At 48.3% G+C, this 21,217-nt stretch overlaps 1 protein-coding gene across 1 annotated transcript in view; it reads left to right on the plus strand.

Moving 5' to 3' along the window:
• KCNJ6 (potassium inwardly rectifying channel subfamily J member 6) overlaps window positions 1-21,217 on the plus strand; it is a 162,091-nt gene that overhangs the window by 51,021 nt on the left and 89,853 nt on the right. Inside the window, exon 2 of the mRNA XM_036347161.1 lies at window positions 10,208-10,259. Coding sequence (XP_036203054.1) covers window positions 10,235-10,259 — 25 coding nt within the window. The 5' untranslated portion in view covers window positions 10,208-10,234. The remainder of the gene's footprint in view (window positions 1-10,207; window positions 10,260-21,217) is intronic.

Below are 21,217 nucleotides of genomic sequence, written 5' to 3' on the forward strand. Positions count from 1 at the left end.
ATTCCTTGCTCTTCATTATAGCCTAGTTAGTTCTTGAAGGAGAACACGACAAGTTGTGTCACACCACAGAGTATAGCACTAGGGTAGGAAACTGGCTCCCATGAAAACTATAAGCACCAGTCAAAAAGCAACTGAACAATTGATTTATCTGGGTAACCAATAACCCGCCATGGTGCCTTTGCATAAGGATCCCTAACACAACATTGCATCAGTAGGCACACATAAGGCATTCTAATGACCATATTAATCTCGCCACTGACCTGAGTGACTCCTTAAAACAGTGATGGTGAACCTTTTGAGCTCAGCGTGTCAGCATTTTGAAAAACCCTAACTTAACTCTGGTGCCGTGTCACATATAGAAATTTTTTGATCTTTGCAACCATAAAAAAACAAAGACTTACATTTTTGATATTTATTTTATATATTTAAATACCATTTAACAAAGAAAAATCAACCAAAAAAATGAGTTCGCGTGTCACCTCTGACACGCGTGTCATAGGTTCGCCATCACTGCCTTAAAACAAGGTCAACCTGCTAGGTCAGGTGATTTTTTTTCTAAACATCCCTTAACTGTCAAAGTAACTAACTAGTCCGTCCCTATCATCAACCCCATGTCATCTCCACCACTGCCCCACCACTCACCTCTGACTGAATAAAAGAAACAACTCCATATAAACAAAACCAAAAGGAATCGGGAATTTTTTCCTCGAAGTATGACCACATCCCTAAAACAATTTTAGAAGGCTTCTTACAAGTCATTTCATTTCACCATTTACTGGAGCAGAAATTCTTCTGAAACCTTCAGTACAAATTATCAGTCAGCATCCCATGTCAGGAAACTCATGACTGCTCCAGGAAACACTATTCATTCTATTCATTCTTCAGTTTTGTTTGGGGATTTTGTGTTTTCTTCTTTGGAAACAAAGGGATTGATCCTTCTTTAGTTTTCCAATTGTTCCTGAAGTTGTCTTAACTATTGCCTCTGGCTTTCTCTGTTGAAAGTCACAGCTCTAGGAAGTTACAACAGACATATGCACAGATGCTGAGGCTCAAAGAGAATGGTCACTAGGAAAGGGGTAGCCAGGGACAATGTCAACCAAGAGGTCAAATCTAAACTGAATCCTCAAAGACAAGTAGGACTTAACTTTGCAGGAGAAGAAAGATAGGATGGTGCATTGCAATGTATTCAGGTACCAAAGGGGCTCATCTGGATGGACCATAGTTTAGACACCAGGAGTGATAGGGAATGAGCCTGGGGAGGGAGGTGTAAGCCAGATCTTGAAGGGAAGGGCCCTGACTTGCTATAGAATGGGGCAAAGCTGGGAATACAGAGCAACTATTGGAGGACTCAATGTGTCCAGAACTTGATTCATGAGCAAATTTAAAAATTGAAGGTAAAAGAAAGGAAACAATATGTCACCTGCTCCCTTTCTTCTTATGAACAGAACGGGGGGTAGCAAAGCTTGTGCCTCACATGAAGATAGGTGGAAGAGGCATCGATAATTGGAAGTTTAGGATTCCTAGAAAATAGCCCTGGAGGCAAGACAAGAGTCTCAGAGAGCTGCTGGCCCAGAAAAGAAGCAATAGGCTGAATGAAGTGAGGCTGAGAGGAGGGTCCCTGCTGCCTCTAAGATTCAGCACTTTGCAATGGAATCATGGGTAGCACATGGCAACCTAGTGCAGATGCATCCTGAGAAATGGTCCGCTGGTAGTGATGTCAGCAGGAAGGGCTCTGGGTGTTTCAGTTTCCCAGATCTCCTCAATATCTCCCTGCAGTCTAGCTCAGTGTTTTCTTTAAAGGAAACTTCTTGATGTAAATTTGGTGATCATGCTTGTCCTATATTTTATGATATTTCTAGGATCCAGGAAAGGAGGAATGAGTCATTCATCAGTCTTCCAAGAAACCAACCACCTGGGCATTGAGGAATTGTGCCTCAATATTGATGGCAGTCTAGAGTGGCCACGGGGCATCAAGCAGGGCAGGTCACATGCAGCAGAGGGGCTCTGAGAAATTCTGTCCACTGTGTGGTCCAGCAATTCTCTCTTATTTCCACAACCTATTCCTCTTGGCAGGATAAGTTAATGTGCTCAACATGCTTCCAAGAAAGGACTGAGGGTGATACTCCCAACCCTTTCCTCCCACCTAAGACTCCCTGTGAAGCAAGATGAATTGAGGTGATGTCAGTACAAGCACAGCCTTAGGTCATGTTTAATTTCTCTATGTAAGACATCCTCATACCTCAGCATATTGGGACCCGCCTTAGTCTGGTCAACATGGCCAGAGTGATGGCATCACAGGGAACCCAGCAGGGTGACCTGTACCTAAGGGACCTTAGGGAGGGTTTCCGGTTGAGGCAGGGCTCTCAGCCTTTTGCACCAAAGGTTCTATTACCAAGAGCATCCTGCATGGCTTCCTCAGTAAGAATTCTTTAAAAATATTTTTTATTAATTTCAGAGAAGAAGAGGGCGAGAGAGATAGAAACATCAATGATGAGAGAGAAATATTGATCAGCTGCCTCCTGCATGCCCCTTACTGGAGGAATTGAGCCTGCAACACGGACATGTGGCCTGACCAGGAATCAAACCATGACCTCCTAGCTATGGGTGGACGCTCAACCTCTGAGCCACACCAATGGGGCTGCCCAGTTAGAATTTTACATTCTCCTCCCAACACTCCCCTTCAGATATTTTTTTGCCCCAAATCACAAAAACTTTAAGTCACCTTAGAAGCCTCTTACTGAGTAAATCTAGAATAAAATTGTACCACTTTCGCCCTAGCCAGCTTGGCTCAGTGGATACTGCGTTGGCCTAAGGACTAAAGGGTCCCAGGTTCAATTCTGGCCAAGGGCACATGCCTGGGTTGCGGGCTTGATCCCCAGTAGGGGGCGTGCAGGAGGCAGCCAATCAATCAATGATCCTCTCTCATCATTGATGTTTCTATCTCTCTCTCTCTTTCTCCCTTCCTCTCTGAAATCAATAAAGAAGTATATTAAAAAAAAAAATTGTACCACTTTCTGATAGACACGTTCTGAGTTCTTCACACCGCCATGCCCCTTGGCTTCCAAGAGGGAGTACGCTGTCTGGGTTTCCCCACAGTGCTCTCACAGGTTCAGGCCTTGGCCCCCTTCCTCCTCCCACAGCTTCAAACATCCCCCAGCTCCAGGCCCTGTCTCCCTCCTGAGCGAATCAGCCTGGCGCCATGGCCTGCCACAGTTTCCTAATTTTTTAAGCTAGTTCCCTGCTGCTCTTCTCATACTTGGCCTCAGTTCACCTGTCACCTGCTGTTCCTCAGACACCAAGATTCCCATCTCATGCTGTACTTTTTACTAGCTCCTCTCCTTCCCCCATCATTCTTTACACCTTCTTCCTACATTGACACTCTTCATCAGTGAAGCCTGCTCTGGTTCCATGAGTTAGAACTTTCATGAGTTTGATACCCCACGTTTCTCCTTACCAGCTGTGTGACCTGGGGAAATTTGCTCAACTTCTCTGAGCCTCAACTTCTCCATCTGCAAAGTGGGAATGACAGTACCAATTTCATAGGGTCCTTGTGAGAATTAAATGAGATAATCTAGTAATGCACGTATAGTGCCAGGCCATGATCAATAGGAAATAAATGTTAGGGGGATTACTACTTTTGTTGTTCCAAACCATAGTTGCTTGCTGACCACTTATTTCCATTAGTTTTTCATAGACAAAAAGCTAATTCATAGTTCTTAGATATTCTGGCCTATATTTTGCAGCAGCAGCTCCAGGAAACATATATGGTGCCTTATTATAAGAACACTTATTTGATTGGCTATATGAGGGTGTGATGTCTTCCTTTTACATAAGTCCTTAGGCAACCTGCTATGGCATCATGTCAGGAGAGAGGAAGTGGGCCACAGTGAGCCACAGTGGGCCATCTGCAGGGAACCCTAAGAACAAGGTGGGAGATTTGTGGGCCTTGTTTGAACCTGGAGGTAAGCTACAAATGAGGGTACCAGGCCATGAAATAGCATTGTTATTCCCCATTTTATAGAATTGTTTCTTTAAATGGTTGTGACTTGAAAAAAATCACAGTTTTCTGATGAATATAAGCACACATTTTAGAGAGATAAAAATATCCAAGATGCAAGCAAGTCTGGCTGGTTTGAAATATACCAACTATGATGACTTTTCCCTTCATCCTTAAAAGCCAGCTTCTCGGGAGCAGAAAACAGGGCACCAGCTCTGCCTAACACACAGCCTCACTCCGGTCACCGACTCCTGCTGTGTGTGTGTGTGTGTGTGTGTGTGTGTGTGTGTGTGTGTGTGTTTGCAAGCCCCGCCCATAGCAAAGCGCCCCCTCCACCCTCTGGAAGCTATGACTCATGAGTCTCTCTCTCTCTCTCTCTCTCTCTCTCTCTCTCTCTCTCTCTCTCTCACACACACACACACACACACACACACACATACACAAAGCAAACCACTGAGCTTTTATTTCCATTTCCAGGTGAGATGGAGAGAATCCATTCAGACAAAATGAAAATTACATACCCACTGAGGATCAGTACTCTCCCGAGGTGTTTTATATGATTTTAACAAGACACTTAGGATTTTTTTTCCACATCTGTGGGCATGTTTTGCTTAAACATGTCATCATGAATCCCCAAAACTTCAAATGTTTCTGCTTTCCATTAAATATGTGACAGTACAGTTGTAAGTGGACTGCCTCCTAGAGCAAAAGGACCCACCCAGCTCTTCCCAGAGGCTTGTTCAGGTTCTGGAAGGTTCTATTATGATGGAGGAGATTGGAATCGGCATGTGAGGTACATGGTCACCAGCAGTTGACATTCATGATGAGTAGACCCCTGGTGGGCAAGCAGCCTTTCAGTGGTGGAGACTTCTGGTCTACCACACACTACCTCCCAGCCATGGCTGTGCAGGTGGGGGCCTCCAAAGGGCTGTTGGGAGGCAAGACTTGGCTTCTCCAAAGGTGCTGGGATCCCCTATCACCAAAGCACATTACACAATGTGATACACGGCCACATTGGAGCATGAACATTTTTAGAAATAAAATTCGGAAAGATGGCCATGAAGACGAGGGGGAAACTGGAGGTTAATGGTGTCCAGTGGAGTTTGTAGGATGTGTTTGGGGAGCACAGGAGGAAAAGGAAATTGAGGGTTCTAGGCAGAGGAAGCAGGGATTGCCAAGGCAGGATGGTACCTCTAACTGAAGTGTGAGTGCAGAAGACAGAAACATCCAGGCAGCACTCTGGCTATAAGGCAAGGAGTGCACCTTAGATGCTAGTGAAGAATGGAAAGATTTCGGGCCTGGGTCACATTTGTATTTTAGATAGGCCTTTGGGGGCTGTTTCTGGGCAGTCCCTCAGTGTTGCAAGTGAGGCTAGAGACAGGTAGAAGCCACAGTCACAGTCCCTTTAAGATACATCAGTTAAGGGAGGTCAGATTTCATATCCTAGAAAGAGAAGTGGGGTGTTCCACATTTCTGACTTAGGCACAAGGTGGGTGGTGACCCCACTAACCAAAGGCAGAGAATACAGAAAGAAATATCCAGGCAGCATCCTGGCTGAAAGGCAAGGAGTGCATCCTTAGATGCTAGAGAAGAACTGAGAGATTTCAAGCAGGGGCCCCTGGGTCACATTTGCCTGGGTGGGAGGCGCTGAAGAGGATGGGGGAGAGGGCTGCTGGTGGAGAGTGTTGGGGAATAGACCGTAGCTTTGCCCGTGTTGGTTTGGAGCATCCACTGAGCATCTGGTTGGGGCTATTCAGTGAGGGAGCCAGAGTTCAATGGGAGGTCAGAGCTGGATAAATGAATGTGAAATCATCATCCATTGGTGGAAATCAGGGATACTGTTGAGAATGAGATTCCTTGGACAAAGGACGCAGAGAAGGCGAACACAGCACCGGGGCTGTTGTAGGAGGAATCGTGTCTGTGTGTGGTGGACCTCGGGGTCTCTAGGGCAGAGGAGGTTGTTGATAAGGGGAAGAGACCAGCCTGTGTAAATTCTCTTCTCAGCATTAACATCAGTTTTTCCAATTGCATCGCCCATGGGTTGGACCTGACAATCTCTGAAACACTCCTTTCCATGTTTAATGTACTCCCATTCCAAATCTCTTCCCGGCGCTGAAAGCCCAGCACATGTACTTTGGAGGAAACTCTTGGCTTTAAAAAAGGAGGACAGTCTGCCTGGGATTGAGAATGAAATGTCAATGCCTTATGGGGACACGTGCCAGGCACTTGCGAACCTCAACTTCCCGATAATGAGGGAAGGACATACGGAGTTTGAAGACACCCCATAGAATGACTAAACGACTCACCCAGAAACATATGTCATGATTTCCACCATAAGCTACGATATAGATGAGTCAAACAGAGTGAAATTTAGGATTTTTAAAGGTCCCCTACCCCATCCATGTCAGTGGTTTCTGTTTAACTCCAGGGAAGAGAAATGTGCCGAAATCAGTGGTGTCTGATTTCTCAGGACTAGGCTATCCAACACACCTGACTAGAAATAAATGCAATACCTGGCTGCCATAACTCAGTGGTTGAGAGTTGACCTATGAACCAGGAGGTCATAGTTCAATTCCTGGTCAGGGCATATGCCCGGGGTTTCAAGCTCCATTCCCAGTGGGGGGCCTACAGGAAGCAGCCGATCAATGATTCCCTCTCCCTTCCTCTCTGAAATCAATAAAAATATTTTTTAAAAAATAGCTGCAAGGACCACCCAGCAGGAGACTGGGGTACAAAAGGTGGCAGGGTCCTAGGTCACCAGATGCAAAGTGGTGGCCACAAGAGGACAGGCAGACTGGACAGAGCTTTATAAGGATGAGATGGGAGGGACCTGGGAGCCTCTGGGGAGTCTCACCACTGGAGCCATCGAGGAGGGCTGAGCCAAGCCAATCAGTGTCCCAGAGTGAGGACTATGGGGCAAGGCGCCAGAGAAGCGGGGGGGGGGGGGGGGGCGTTGGGGGCAGGACACAGGAGAGATAGAATCACACCAGGACTGAGAGGGGGAGTGGAGAATCCAGGACGGAGCAGGCAGAGACAGGACGAAGTCCCAGAGGTCAAGGACGAAGCCTGCTGAGCTCTCACCATGGAGTTGCTTCTATGCATGAATTCTCACAAACCACTGGGGTCCACCTGTCTTTGAGGAAGTCTGTGCGCGCCTGTGGACCCGCGTGGCTGTGACAGGCTCCTTGCTCCTGCCTTGTCTCTGCTACACGACACTCTTAGCCTCCCCAACAGCGGGGCTACTTCTCTGCATGTCGACATACACCACATGGCAGGCAGGATGGTGGATGATGGGCCCTTAGCTCTTTCCGTTCTCAATGATTAGTTTAAATAAGAGATGGTGGTGCCCTGATTTCACTGCTATGAAAACAGGGCTTGTGAAAATCGAGCATTGACTTGTGATGTTCAACGTTGTTTGTTGACACTCAAAGCAGACTCTTTAGTTTGGGGATAGTAACACCAGACCATGAATAATGGGGTTGTTAGCTGTCCTTCTACATCAAGCTGTGACACGTCACTCAGGTGCTGGCCAGGCAGCTGTGGTGAGCTCAGCACTGCGCTATGGCCGTGGGCAAAGATAGCTGCCTCCTTTGGCTTCTCAGACATTGTTGTTGATGCCACGGGGGCTGGGGCACAGCACCAGGAAGCTGAGCATCGAGGATGTACCGATTAGCTGGGACAGAATGCCTGGTTGTCCATAAAAGTGTCAGAGAAAGAAAAAGGACAGAATAAAATAGCAAGATCCCACTTTTTTATTGTCACTTTGGCAAAGAGTGGTGCCGGGAGCCGGTCCATCCTTGCTGTTTCAAGGGACCTGGCATATATGGCATACTGTTCTTAATATGTTTGCTCACCTTCTTGGCACTATGTGTTTTAACCAAGGTCACCTCTCTGAGAAAGGTTGTTTCCCCAGGTAGGGATTTTCCCCTGAAGTTAGGGAGGGAATAAAACCCCTTAACTAAGTGCCAGGCAGGTAATTAATCACTTTAACTATGAACAATCATGCTTAAGCTACATAATCTTTACTCCCTGGAATGGAGATAAGAAACACCCTAACCTTTGGAATAGAGATTGATAGGATTGGGATCAACTGGTATAAATACAGATGTAACAAGACAACAGGACTCAGAACCTACACACAGAACCTAGACACAGAACCTAGACACAGAACCTACACAGAACCTAGAGACAGAAGACCTTCGCTGGAGAGAACATGGCAAAAGATCCTGGACAGAAACTGGAGACAGAACCTAGAGACAGAACCTAGCGAGAGAACATGGCAAAAGATCCTGGACAGAAACTGGCCACAGAACCTAGAGACAGAACCTGGCTACAGAACCTGGATAGAACATGGCAAGAGAACCTGACTAGAACCTGGTGACTGAACCTGGCTGAAGATCCTGGACAGAACCTGGCTGGAGAACCTAGTGAGGGAACATGGCTACTGAACCTGGCTGGAGAACCTGGACAGAACCTGGCTGGAGAACCTAGCGAGGGAACATGGCTATAGAACCTGGCTGGAGAACCCAACCATGCTGATCAACTGAACGCTGTCTCCATGTCATTCCTTCTTCGCGGACTCCGTCTACACCTTTGGGGACCCCAGCAGAGTGGGAGTGGGGGGGACGTAGTAATGCCATTCTCAAGTGACAGGAATGTAAGGAAACAAACACTTCTATACATTATCAGACCTGAACTTTGTGGGGACAGTTGTCAAAATTCTTAATAGTCATACCTTTTGGCCAAGCCATACCTAGCCCTAAGATTTATTAGCCCTTAGAAGGCCAAGTGCACAAAAATTTGGGCTCAAGGATGCTTCCTCACAGCCTACTGTAAAACAGTGAAAAGCTATATGCAAATAAACTGGGACTTGGTTAAGGAAATTGTGGGATAACCCATGACAGATGCTTCGCAGTCATTCAAACAATGATGATGCATTCTAACATTATTGCCATAGAAAGATGGAGGATGGGGTGTTAAGTGAAAGAGCAACTTACAACATTGTATGCAGAGTATACATATTTATATTATAGAAATGGGATCATAGTGCCCTGACTGTAAATATTCACAGGTATTGAAATGAAAACAGAAATGTGTTCACCAAATTATAATAGTGGTTTCCTCTACAGGTGGTATTATGAGATGACTATAATTTATCATTTTTTCAATATTTTCTGTGTTTTTAAATAATGGGCATGCATTCGTTTCATAATCAGAAAAAGAATATGGCTTTAAAAAGTAAAATAAGCCCTAACCGGTTTGGCTCATGGATAGAGCATCGGCCTACGGACTGAAAGGTCCCAGGTTCGATTCCGGCCAAGGGCATGTACCTTGGTTGCGGGCACATCCCCAATAGGAGGTGTGCAAGAGGCAGCTCATCGATGTTTCTCTCTCATAGATGTTTCTAACTCTCTATCCCTCTCTCTTTCTCTCTGTGAAAAATCAATAAAATATATTTTTTAAAAAAAGTAAAATAATAGTGGCCAGAATTTCAGTTACGATCCATGTCAGGAACCCCAGGAAATGAAAGAAGCATGAAGGCAGTGAAGGGAGCTGTGTAGTAGCGATGACCATCATTCTTAATCTCGCCTACGTAACTTCTTCACTGGGACAGGTTCCATTTCTGCACGTATCCTTGGCCCTCACACTCAGTGGGCCGCCACCTCTATCCCAGTTGAAACAAAATGTTTTTAGCCCAAAATAGAGAAGGTTATAAACCCATCAAAAGTGACGACCTTTAAAAAAGATTTCAGGAAGTCAAAAAGGCAAGACAAAGAAAAATGTATAAAATCTATTTAGCTCTTAGGGAAAAAAGAAACCAAATGACTACAAAAATACCAGCTCCAAAAATACCAAAAAGCTTCCACAGGAGAAAATAGAGAGCAAAGGACTGGCATATGGATGTCAGAACTCCCGTGTCAGAGAGGTTCCGGAAGCCGGCCGTGCGTCACCAATTATATTTATCCAAGATCACTGCGACAGACGCGCACTTCCAACAGCAGGGCACGTTCTTTAATGGCCCCCAAATCTCTTCTCTGTGACCAACTGATCGTATAGCTATCGTGTGAGATTTTTTTCATTCCTTTCATCATTGGCGAGCACATTTTAACGTAGGAAAAGAAGGGAGAGAGAGAGCTGTAACAGACCCATTGTGTTCATGCATATCTGAAACGTGTTTCCTACATGGCTGTCTTTTCTTCTCCCCTCCAGGAAAAGCACAAAGAAGCACCTGCAGCAATGGCCAAGCTGACAGAATCCATGAGTGAGTAGTTTGGAATTTATTCTTGATTTCTGGTTTTGCATGGGAAACCGCAAACTCTCACACAAACCACATGCCTTTGTGATGATCTGACTTGCCTTTCACTGTTGCGGTAGCCAAGGTCTGTTTGACACAGGTCGCCTTGTGTCGATGGTACATGGTGCATGATTCAGAAACCCATCTTGCACGGGGTCAAGTTCTGCGCCGAAGTGGTGACTGAATGTATGAATCAAGACCCAGAGTTATTTCAACCTGACCTTGGGCAAGTTTGGACCAGGTCAGCTGAAGTTTTGTGGGCAGATATTGCATAGGCTGGAGACTCGAAAGAGAGGAAAGGATGTCTTATTTATGATCACTAAACCTTCCAGGTGTTGATCCGAAATTTCAAACAGAACTATTCAAAATGGAGTGCTTGAGGTGTAAGTGGCGTGGAACAGTTTGGCTTTGGTGTGGATCAGTGCTATAATGCTCTAAGCTCTAAAGCTACATAAATAGAATACATGTTTTTTAAGAAGAAAGAAGAATTAATTAAAATAAATCCTCCCACAAAACGAGAAATGCAAGTCTATATGTTGGAGTTTAAATATTAAAGACCATGTGGCACCCTAACCAGTGTGGCTCAGTGGGTAGAGTGTCCGCCTATGGACTGAAGGGTCACGGGTTCGATTCCAGTCAAGGGCATGTACCTTGGTTGCAGGCTCGATCCCTGGCCCCAGTCAGGCTGCGTGCGGGAGGCAACCAATAGATGTATCTCTCTCACATGGATGTGTCTTTCTATCTCTCCCTCTCCCTTCCACTCTCTCTAAAAATCAATGGAAAAATATCTTTGGGTGAGGATTAAGAACAAAAAAAGACCATGTGGCTATGAATAAGCAGACAATGCGGACGATTTTTGTTTGAAAATAAACACTGTCCCTGGTGCTAGATTTCATCTCTAAAGTTTCAAGGGAAGCTTGCAAACACTTCTCCATTCCCATTAGGGCCATGAACACTTTATTCAATTTGACCTGCAAAAGTCACTATTAATCTTGCCACATTTAACTGGGCACCTGCTTCCTCTTCTACCACTCCTCAATTCATAGAGCTATTAAAATACAAGTGTCCTTTTGTAGCTGGTCAATGAGCCCTTATCCCCAAAGGTCTGCCCCTCACCTAGAAAAGATAATGTTAAAAAGTTCTTTACACTGCATTTCTTTCATTCCTCACCCAGAACCCCTGGCCAGTTTCATCCGTCTTGACACACACTAATTCCAGCATTTACACAATGACTCAAAGGGATGGGTGAAGACCAACTGCCCACGATATTTACTGCCTCTCTTCCACTCTCTCTTCTGTATCACCCCCTGCCCTCTCTGCTCCACCCTTCTTTCTACATGAAACATGTGCAAAGGCTTTGCCACGAGGTTTAAAGACCCCCAGATGGGTTCTCTGGAGGGGAAAGGACCTTAAAGCTCTTCTCCTGCCTGACTGGAATGCGTAGTGAGGTTACCTGTACCACTGCAAAGCTGATGAGCCTGTGTCGTCAAAATACGGAGTAGGACCGCGGACAGCACCAACTAATTCACAGTGTCAGCACTTTAGCAGACTCAGTTCTAATCTCCAAGTCCAAGGACACCAACACAAAAGACTCGCAGAGCCTCTGAGAGCTAGAAAGATGGCTAGCTTGGAGCCCGGCGTCACTGTCAGTGAAGGGAGTTTTGAGTGTGTAAGGGGATTAAGCTAGTGTAGCACTGGAGTTGTAATGCTGGTTTCACAATGAGGCTCCTGGTAGAAATTCAGTGAATGTTACTTTTGACTCGCCTTACTGAGCTGTGGAGCACTGAAGGCACTCTAAGGGGCCTACTGGTTCTTCAATAATGGTATATTAATTTTTATACCTCTGTTGGATCCAAATGCATTTAAATGAGAGCTGCTCGTTGGACTTCTGGTTGGTTGGTTTTAGATTTCAGGTTTGCCTCTGCAATAACTGTAATGACTGATCTATAAATCCATTGGCTTAAGGGAATTCTGTCAAAACTGAATTCCAAACCCTTGGGTAGATGAAAGGGTACATTCATTCTTCTAAGTTGCTTTGTCTTTATGAAAAGATCACACAGGCCTGGCCGGTTTGGCTCAGTGGATAGAGTGTTGGCCCACACGTGGACTAAGGGTCCCAGGTTTGATTTAGGTCAAGGGCATGCGCCTCAGTTGCAGGCTCGATCACCAACACTGGTCGGAGCATGTGTGGGAGGCAACCAATTGATATGTCTCTCTCACATCGATGATGTCTCTCTCTCTGTTTCTCCCCCTACCTTCCAGGTCTCTAAAAATCAATGAAAATATATCCTCATGTGAGGATTAACAAAAAAAAAAGAAAAGAAAGAAAGAAAAATCACACAGACATGTTCAATACACAAGGAAATTCAAAATTTGAGACCAGACTTTGGAATTCTACTCACCATTCCAGTTCACCGATCCTTACAAAGATATAGAACATTATAAAGTGCATAAGACATGCTCTAACTCTTTTAGGCTCTCGTTATGAGAGTTCATCAGGCAATCAATACTGATAAATATTTCATCAAAGTTAAACTCATGAATAATGTTATATACAGCTCCACATTCATTATGCATAGGAAATCTATAAGGAAATAAATACATAATTATGTAGGGAGAACCAACCAGTTAATCAAAGGATTAACACACAAGTGCTACACACTAAATTTGATGGGAGCATAAAACCCAAGGCCACCAGAGGAAAGGGACATAAACAGAACCACAAATGCCTAGGACACGGTGCACAGAATGGCTTTCTCGAGCCAGGAAATGCTTTGCTTGTTCAACTGCAGAGCAAACGCCATCTGGTTCCTAGAACATCCATGTTTAACTAGAACTGGGGGGAAAGCCCGAGTCTTCCATCACCATAGGGGTCGACTGTTGCCGGTGGCTGGGCAAGGCCGGGAATGGCGTGGGTGACCTCTTCATCTTCTAGAACAGGAATGGGGAATGTTCCTTTCTCTCATGTGCCATTAATCAACTTCAGTCATTTTTTTAAAAGGCAAACAAGCCCAGCTGGCGTGACTCAGTGGTTGAGCATCAACCTATGAACCAGAAGGTCACGGTTTGATTCCTAGCCAGAGCACATGCCTGGGTTGCGGGCTCGATCCCCAGTGTGGGGCATGCAGGAGGCAGCCAATCAATGATTCTCTCTCATCATTGATGTTTCTATCTCTCTCTCTCTCCTTTCCTCTCTGAAATCAATAAAAGTATATTTTTTAAAAAATAAAAGGGCAAACAAGAGACATAGATATTAACAGGCTTTTAAATGTTTCATTGAAATCAAGTTTAATAAATACAGGGTAACACTTCAAAATATTTTTATGTTACATTGTTGACATGAAGAGGGGGCCTGATAAGGAAGAAAAAAACACAGAGAAAAAAGGAAAACAGATGTAGAGGGAGAAATAGAGAGACAGCAAAATTATACATGACAAAAACACACAGAAAAACATATATGTGAAAAGGACCCAGAGAGGAACTTCAAAGGAGGAAAGAGGCAACTCATAGGAGCCAAGAGAAGCCGGTGGCAAGGGAGGGAGGCAGGAGGGGTGTGACTGGGATGCCCAGTGGGTCCTCACTCACCTGTGCATCGTCCTCACTCGCCACAGCATTCGCTGTGGACTTCCACCTTCTTACCACTGCCCTTTGACACTTTAACCTCTGCTTGCATCTTGGAAATGGATAATTTCACACGTAGACTGTGAAATTATCCAAATAGTGCAGCCGAAACCCCCAGACTGGAGGAAATTGCTGTGAGCGTGCCGGCCCGTGACCAGCACTTTCTTACCCAGCGGCTGACCACAGTGAAGCGACAGCCTGATCTCGTAGAGACCCCCGCCCTGCCTCTAATAGGCAGACGGGGACCCTGCCGAGGACACCAGTCCTGCTCCGTGCTGTCATCAGCGGTAACGTGGAGCAGGCAGGTCTGTCCCGGGCCTGAGAGCTAAGTCAGGCGGTGAGGATTGGAGGTGTCCAGAGGTGTGCAAACAGCCTGGAATTGCGGTCCGAAGGGAACCTTGGTAGGCGGTTCTTGCATAAACTTTTGTAATAATTCACTGCATGGTCGTGGCCGGCTGATGTATCTCCCCCACACCCCGAGCTCCTGGGAACATGTCAGCTACAGCAAAGGAGGTCTCACCACATGGGTGCATTGGCAGTGTGGGTTACAGTCACATACCTGGTCTTGTGCGTGGCAGCAGGCGAGTGGGACAGGGAGGGAGGCTTGGCCACCATGCCTTCCCAGGCTGCAGGGCCCTCTGACCCCGTGTTCTGCTGCCCATCCTGGAGCCCCACTCCCACTCCTGTCTGCGTCATTCACGTGTCTGCAGTGTGGTGGCTGCCTGAGCTGCATGAATTTCCTGAGGCCCCCACGGGAGGATGGGGGTTCTTGGAAAGCTTTATTGATGATGAAAAATTCCGAGGGTCCCATCTCTGCCAGGGACAAAGTCCAGCCGTGTCCTCGGCGGGGCCTGAATGAAGGCCTCTGCCCGCCGTGTCTGCTCCCTGTGAGAGCACAGTCCAGCCCCGCGTCTGGCCGGCTCAGCCTGTGCTCCCAGCCGCAGTCCATTGCCTGTGGGGTCCTCGCGGCCATGGCCATGCGGCTGCTTAAGGCCACAGGGCTGTGGAGGGAGAACAGGTGAGCACGCAAGAGAGTGGGCGCTCGTGGGGATTTAACTTTGCAAGATTTCACGCGTTTCTGAGGGGGCCCACCTCCTGGCCCATCCAGTGTTCCCCAGCTAGACTGACAGGCCAGCACCTTCCCTACATCACCCCAACTTCACTGCGCGTGTGCCCTTCTCCCCCTTCTCCCCGCAGCAGTCCAGTACGGGGTGGGGGAGGGAGGAGCAATCCCCTTGGAGCAGCAACGTGTGTGTGAGCTTCCCAGGTGGCCACGCCCACAGTGACTGACTCCCCTCTGCTTCTTCCCTTTATTGATATTAATAACTAGCTAATTGCACCAATCACAGGAGTGGCCCTTCCCTTACCCAGAAGTTCTGCCGTGTGCTTCCGAAACGGGTTCTGGAAGCCCCGCCTGGAGGCAGGTTCTCTCGCCCTCCCAGGACCCTGGTGTCCCATCCCTCCGTCACCCACCCACTCACACCACTCACCAGACTGGCTCCGTCCTCTCTACTCTGGCCGACGCAGTCTCCTCTGCATGTTCACTCCTGGGGCCCTGTGCCCAGGATGAGGGCAGGGAGGCTCCAGAGTGGGTGCTGAGAGGGGCCACCTTGCCGGAGCCTCAGGACACAGATCTATGCAGACGACCGTATTTGACCTTGGTCCCCACACAGCCTATCGTTTCAGTCCCACTGTTAGCAGGCAAGCACCCTTTGATCCGAAGCAGGAGAGGGCAGTCACTATGAGGCATGTGCTTGTCCTTCCTGGAAAACATCTTTCAAGTTCAAGGACACTTGCTCCTGGTTGAGAGTATGAGTATGTTCAGTTGGAATCGGAGATCCCAGCTCTGAGGTCACAGGGCCTGAAACGGGCTGTAATCCTCATGCAATTTAATGGCCTGAGCCACGTCTCCATGGACGCGAACATCCCCTCTTCTCCCCTCCATGTCCTTCCAAGTGCTTCTGTCACCTCCCTCCGCTGTCCCCTGCACGCACTGCCGAGTCCCTCACCCTATGGCCCACTCCGAAGAACTCAATCTCCTCCCCTGCCACTCCGGAGCCAACATGAGTTTAAGGGATTTTACTGGTAGAAACACACAGCCATGTTCAGAGCAGCACCACAGTGAATAAGGCTCAGCCTGGGTGCCTGACGTCTGTACAGGTGGTCACTGATCTTCGAGCAAATGGGAATGAGACGAGGTCTGTTTTCTCACACTCATTCCTCTTCCTTCTAAGGCAGTGGTTCTCAACCTCCCTAACCCTGCGACCCTTTAACACAGTTCCTCATGTTGTGGTGACCCCCAATTTCATTGTTACAAATTGAACATAATTATAGCATAGTGATGAATCACAAAAACAATATGTAATTATATATGTGTTTTCCGATGGTCTTAGGCGACCCCTGTGAAAGGGCCGTTCGACCGCCAAAGGGGTCGCGACCCACAGGTTGAGAACCGCTGTCTAAGGTCTTGGTGATCACTTGGACCCTCACCTCCTGATGAATGTCCCTGACATGCTTGGTGAGAAGCTCATCTCCGACACCTGCACCTTCTCCCTGGCACCGGGAAGGGCTGGATCGGGGTCTCTCAGCTCGGGTGCCATTGACACTGGGAGCTGGGCATGTCTTCCTTGTGGACTTCTGCGAGTTGCAGGATTTTTTAATGGGAGCCTTAACCTCGGTTCACTAGATGCCACTTGTGACACCAAAGGTCTTTAGGCATTACTAAGTCTGCCCTGTTGGGAGGCTGGGACCACTGCTCTAGGTAATGCCAGGCAGGAGAAGGAAGGCTGAGCAGACACAAATCCTCTTCCTCTGCAGCGGTGGTGGGAGGTGCCAGAGGGTGGCAGCCCTGCCCCAGGCTTCTAGCTCCAGTATCTGTCCATCTGCCACTCCACCCCCACTAACTTAGTGCAGGAACAGTCAGCCTGAGCCACCCCTGGAGGCCACGCAGTGCGTCCGTCGGCCTCAGCTGCCTGATTTTGGAGACAACCAAGCCACTGGTGTTTCTGTTTTACTGATGATGCAATGGAAAGATGAGGCGATGTTTCCAATGTGATGATGTTGAAGAGGAAACGTGGAAATACCCAGCAGTTCTTGGCAGAAATAGGGAGGTGGAGAGTGGGTGGAGAGAGGAGACAGACACCCCGTTTCTCCCAGGAGCCAGTAGGGGGGTCATTCTTTCTAAAACAGCAGTTTTTAGGACCTTCGGTTCCCTCAATAGTAATGTTTCTCACTCACTTGGCCTTTTCGAGCCACTGGCGGTGTGAATCCCAGGTGTGGGTCAGCCACATCCTCTCGGACCCGATCTCAGGGGCACAGGTGCCATTGACACGTTACTGAAGTGTCTCCCTCTCTCCTTCAGGGTCATGGGCACTTGGGTCCTCCCTCATTCCCCCTTTTAAAGGAAGTAATCACACACAATGCAGACATTCAGTGCGGGAGTGACATGATCCCAGCCCAGCTTGGCAGGTCAGAGGCAAGGCCTTGAATCAGGCTGCCCCCCCACCACTGGGGCTGTGAGCTCCCCAACATCTGTCTGTCTCCAACCCCACACGTCCCCATGCTCCTGGGGCCCTCTGCCACGCCAGTGGGTGCTCAGGTGACACCCAGGACTATGGAGGAGCCACAGCTCCCTCCCAAGACCCCAGTGCAGAGCCGGCTGTCCACGCTGGGAGCCCAGGCCCATAGGGGACGGGAAGCACGCCCGGCGCCACTTGCCTTTGCTCTGGCCCAAAGCAAAGAAGAAAACAAACACATTTTAAAACTCTCTTGCCTCCCACCTCCTCCATGAGCCTTCCCTGCCTCCCTCCAACTGCCACCCAGCTCACTGTCCTCCCCTCCCTCCTCCCACGGGCTCCCAGAGCCTGCTCCACCCTCCACCACCTGCCACCCTGTCAGGATGGTCCCCTCCCACCGCCCATGGCTTGGCTCCTCCCCTCCAGGCCCTGGGAACAGCAGGTGTCATGGAGGAAGACAGGGGGTGAGAGGACATGTCCCCAGGGCTGGGGAAGGCCCGGTGCTGGCTGGGGGCTGGCACTTAGAGTCTCAAGCTTTATTCTGCGCCCTCAGCTTGCAGCAAGTAGGGTGCCCTGCCTAGAGGGGTGGCGATGAGAAAGGCCAAAGTGTAGGAGACAGATGGCCAATGGGGCAAGCACGTGTGGCCAGCCCAGGGCAGGGGGGCATGTCCGTGTGCGTGAACGTGTGCATGTTTAGGAAGCACTGAGCCTGAGATAACTGGGGATGTGAGGGAGCAGATGGTGGAGGGAGAGCAGGGAACACTGGATTCTGAGGCTCCCGCTCTGGAGCTCAGCCGCAGGCTGGAGGGCCGCCCACGCCCTGCACAGCGAGCTCTAGGCCTGCACCCCTGTGAACCCCAGGGGGAGTGTGCTCCTTGCCCGGTGCAGTGCCCTCTGCCTCAGTTATGTGCCCTGAGAGCAGCTCCCTCCAGGGCATTAGCGTCACCCACAGCTTCCCTGGCACAGGGCGCTGTGCCCTCCTCCTCCTGGAGGCAGGTGTGTGAGCTGTGGCAGAGGCTCCTGGGGCCTCCCTGGGTGCAGGGAGGGGACGCACGCAAGGGGGGCCCTGGGGGAGGTTAAAATCGGGCAGAGGTGGGTGTCACCTGGTGGGAGAAAGTCACCTCCCAGACTTCCCCGAGCTGAGCCGTGGCTTCACGCACGGAGGGGGGCGTTCAGCAGGGAAAACAGTGCGGCCTACATTTCTTGTGTTTTTCTGCTTTGATGTAATCTCCCTCACAAGATATTAAATTTCAGGCTCAAAGGCGTTACAAGGGGGAGGCATCTCGGAGTTTAAATATTGACTCAGAGAACAGTGCTACCGCCCACAAGTGCATTCACGAAGGTTTCTGCACAGTTAGCACATCAGCCCTGGTGCAGTGAGGGCAGCCTTACCTGCCCCTCAGGGTGATCTGTGGAGGCACAGGGCCCCTCTGATGCTGCCCAGCCGGCCCCCAGCCGGGAGCCTGCATGCCAATGACTTTACCCTCTTGTCTGAGTCTCTGCATCTGAGCATAGCAGCTCCCTGGCAGGGTTTGAATAATGTACACACAGCTCATGCACAGGTACCTACACACTAACAGGTGTGTTTATGTGCATTAATGTGTGTAAACAATTGCATTTTCATATGGATATGCATGTCTAAGCTAATAGGTACATTGAAGGCTAACATGTGTATTAAATATATATATTCTATATTGAAAGCTAATATATAATCACTAGAGGCCTGGTACATGAAAATTCGTGCACTCAGGGGAGGGGGTCCCTCAGCCCAGCCTGCACCCTCTCGCAGTCCAGGACCCCTCAGGGGATGTCAGACTGATGGCTTAGGCCCACTCGCAGCCATCAGCCTGGCTTGTGACTGAATGGAGCTCCCCCTGTGGGAGCACACTGACCACCAGAGGGCAGCTCCTGCATTGAGCGTCTGCCCCCTGGTGGTCAGTGCACATCATTGCAACCGGTCGTTCCAATGTTAGAGCCAATTTGCATATTACCCTTTTATTATATAGGATGATAACCTAAGACTTTCTGATGTGAGAGGTAGCAAGCAGTTATTTAAGATCAAGGAATAGCTGTGTGGGAGGCACTGATTCAGGCAGAAACCAAAACTGTTTTGATGAGGAGACAGACGTGATGGGTGCTTATAGGAAAGGGAAGGGACATTGACATCCACAGAAGGAGGGCATTGCTATCGGTGCAGGTGACGTAACAGAGTGACGCCAACTCTCATGTTTTTAATTTTCAGTCTGGTGGTCCTTGTGTCTGCTTTCTTGTTATCCTTGCAAACAGTTCTTTGGGGCACAAGGTTGTGTGGGCCTAGCACAAAGGTGAGTTTGCCCTGTGCTAACACTCCAGGATGTGAGGCATAAGGCGCACCAGGCCATCTTCCTGACATGGCAGCTCCAGCTCCATTGCAAAGGGCTCCATTTCCTTTTGTTTTTTTTCTTAAAACTCAGATATAAAACCACATTTCCGGTTGCTCCTAACTTCCCTTGCCTAAGGAAAGTGTTCAAATGATGCAACCATTTGACCATATACATTCTAATCCTATGACAGTAAAGCTCATCATTCAACAGTCCCCGTGTATTAGCTGTGTGTCTGCCTTTTGCTGAATAAAGTGGAGGATAGAGACTCTGTATGGAGTAGACCAGCCATGGGCAAACTACAGCCCGTGGGCCGGATCCGGCCCGTTTGAAAAGAATAAAACTATTGAAAAAAAAGACCGTACCCTTTTATGTAATGATGTTTACTTTGAATTTATATTAGTTCACACAAACACTCCATCCATGCTTTTGTTCCGGCCCTCCGGTCCAGTTTAAGAACCCATTGTGGCCCTCGAGTCAAAAAGTTTGCCTACCCCTGGACTAGACCCTCCATGAATATGGAGTCCTCAGAACGGAAAGGCTGTGACATCCTTGATTTCCTAGGCACCGTAGCTCTTTTCCTAAGAGAAAAATCTCACTTTGTTGAGAAGACACTTATGGGAAAGGGAAGGGCCAATGGTTAACCAGGAGTAAACTGCTGGTTAGTTCAGGGGTGGGCAAACTTTTTGACTCGAGGGCCACAATGGGTTCTTAAACTGGACCGGAGGGCCGGAACAAAAGCATGGATGGAGTGTTTGTGTGAACTAATATAAATTCAAAGTAAACATCATTACATAAAAGGGTACGGTCTTTTTTTTTTTTTAGTTTTATTCATTTCAAACGGGCCGGATCCGGCCCGCGGGCCGTAGTTTGCCCACGGCTGGGTTAGTTAGTTGGCCCAAGATGGGGGGAAAGAAAGGAAAAGCTAGAAACCAGCTTGAAGTACAAGCCTCCAAATTTCTGTGTTGAGGGAACAATTTTTTACATGAAAGTCAGGGTTGACAGGGGTGTAGAAAAGAATAAAAACAATTAGAACTGCAACTTGGAGGATGGGCAGAGCTCACGTGTCCTATACGTTGATGTAGTTTGGCAGAAATCAGGACGCATAGCTGGGGAAAGGCTTGAGCACTTAACAACAGAGCTGGGAGGGACATGAGACGTTTGACAATGATGCGCTCTGAGCAACCTGTGCTCGACACGGGGTCAGTAAGAGCAGACGCTGTGCGTGACTTGTCTTGTCGTTATATGGGCTTTGTGGTAGCATACAGGCTACATCTGTGCGTTGGTTGTGTGTGCCTTTTGCAGAGTAGAGTGGAGGCTAGAGACTCTGTATGGAGTAGGACCTCCTGGCTGGCTCCAATCTTTGTCCTGGGTCCGGGCACAGAGCTTCAAGCCCCATGGAGTTTCCTGAGTGACCAGGGTCTGTGTT

Source organism: Myotis myotis, unplaced genomic scaffold (genome assembly GCF_014108235.1).
Source record: "Myotis myotis isolate mMyoMyo1 unplaced genomic scaffold, mMyoMyo1.p scaffold_m19_p_2, whole genome shotgun sequence".
NCBI classification, from domain to species: Eukaryota; Metazoa; Chordata; class Mammalia; order Chiroptera; family Vespertilionidae; genus Myotis; species Myotis myotis.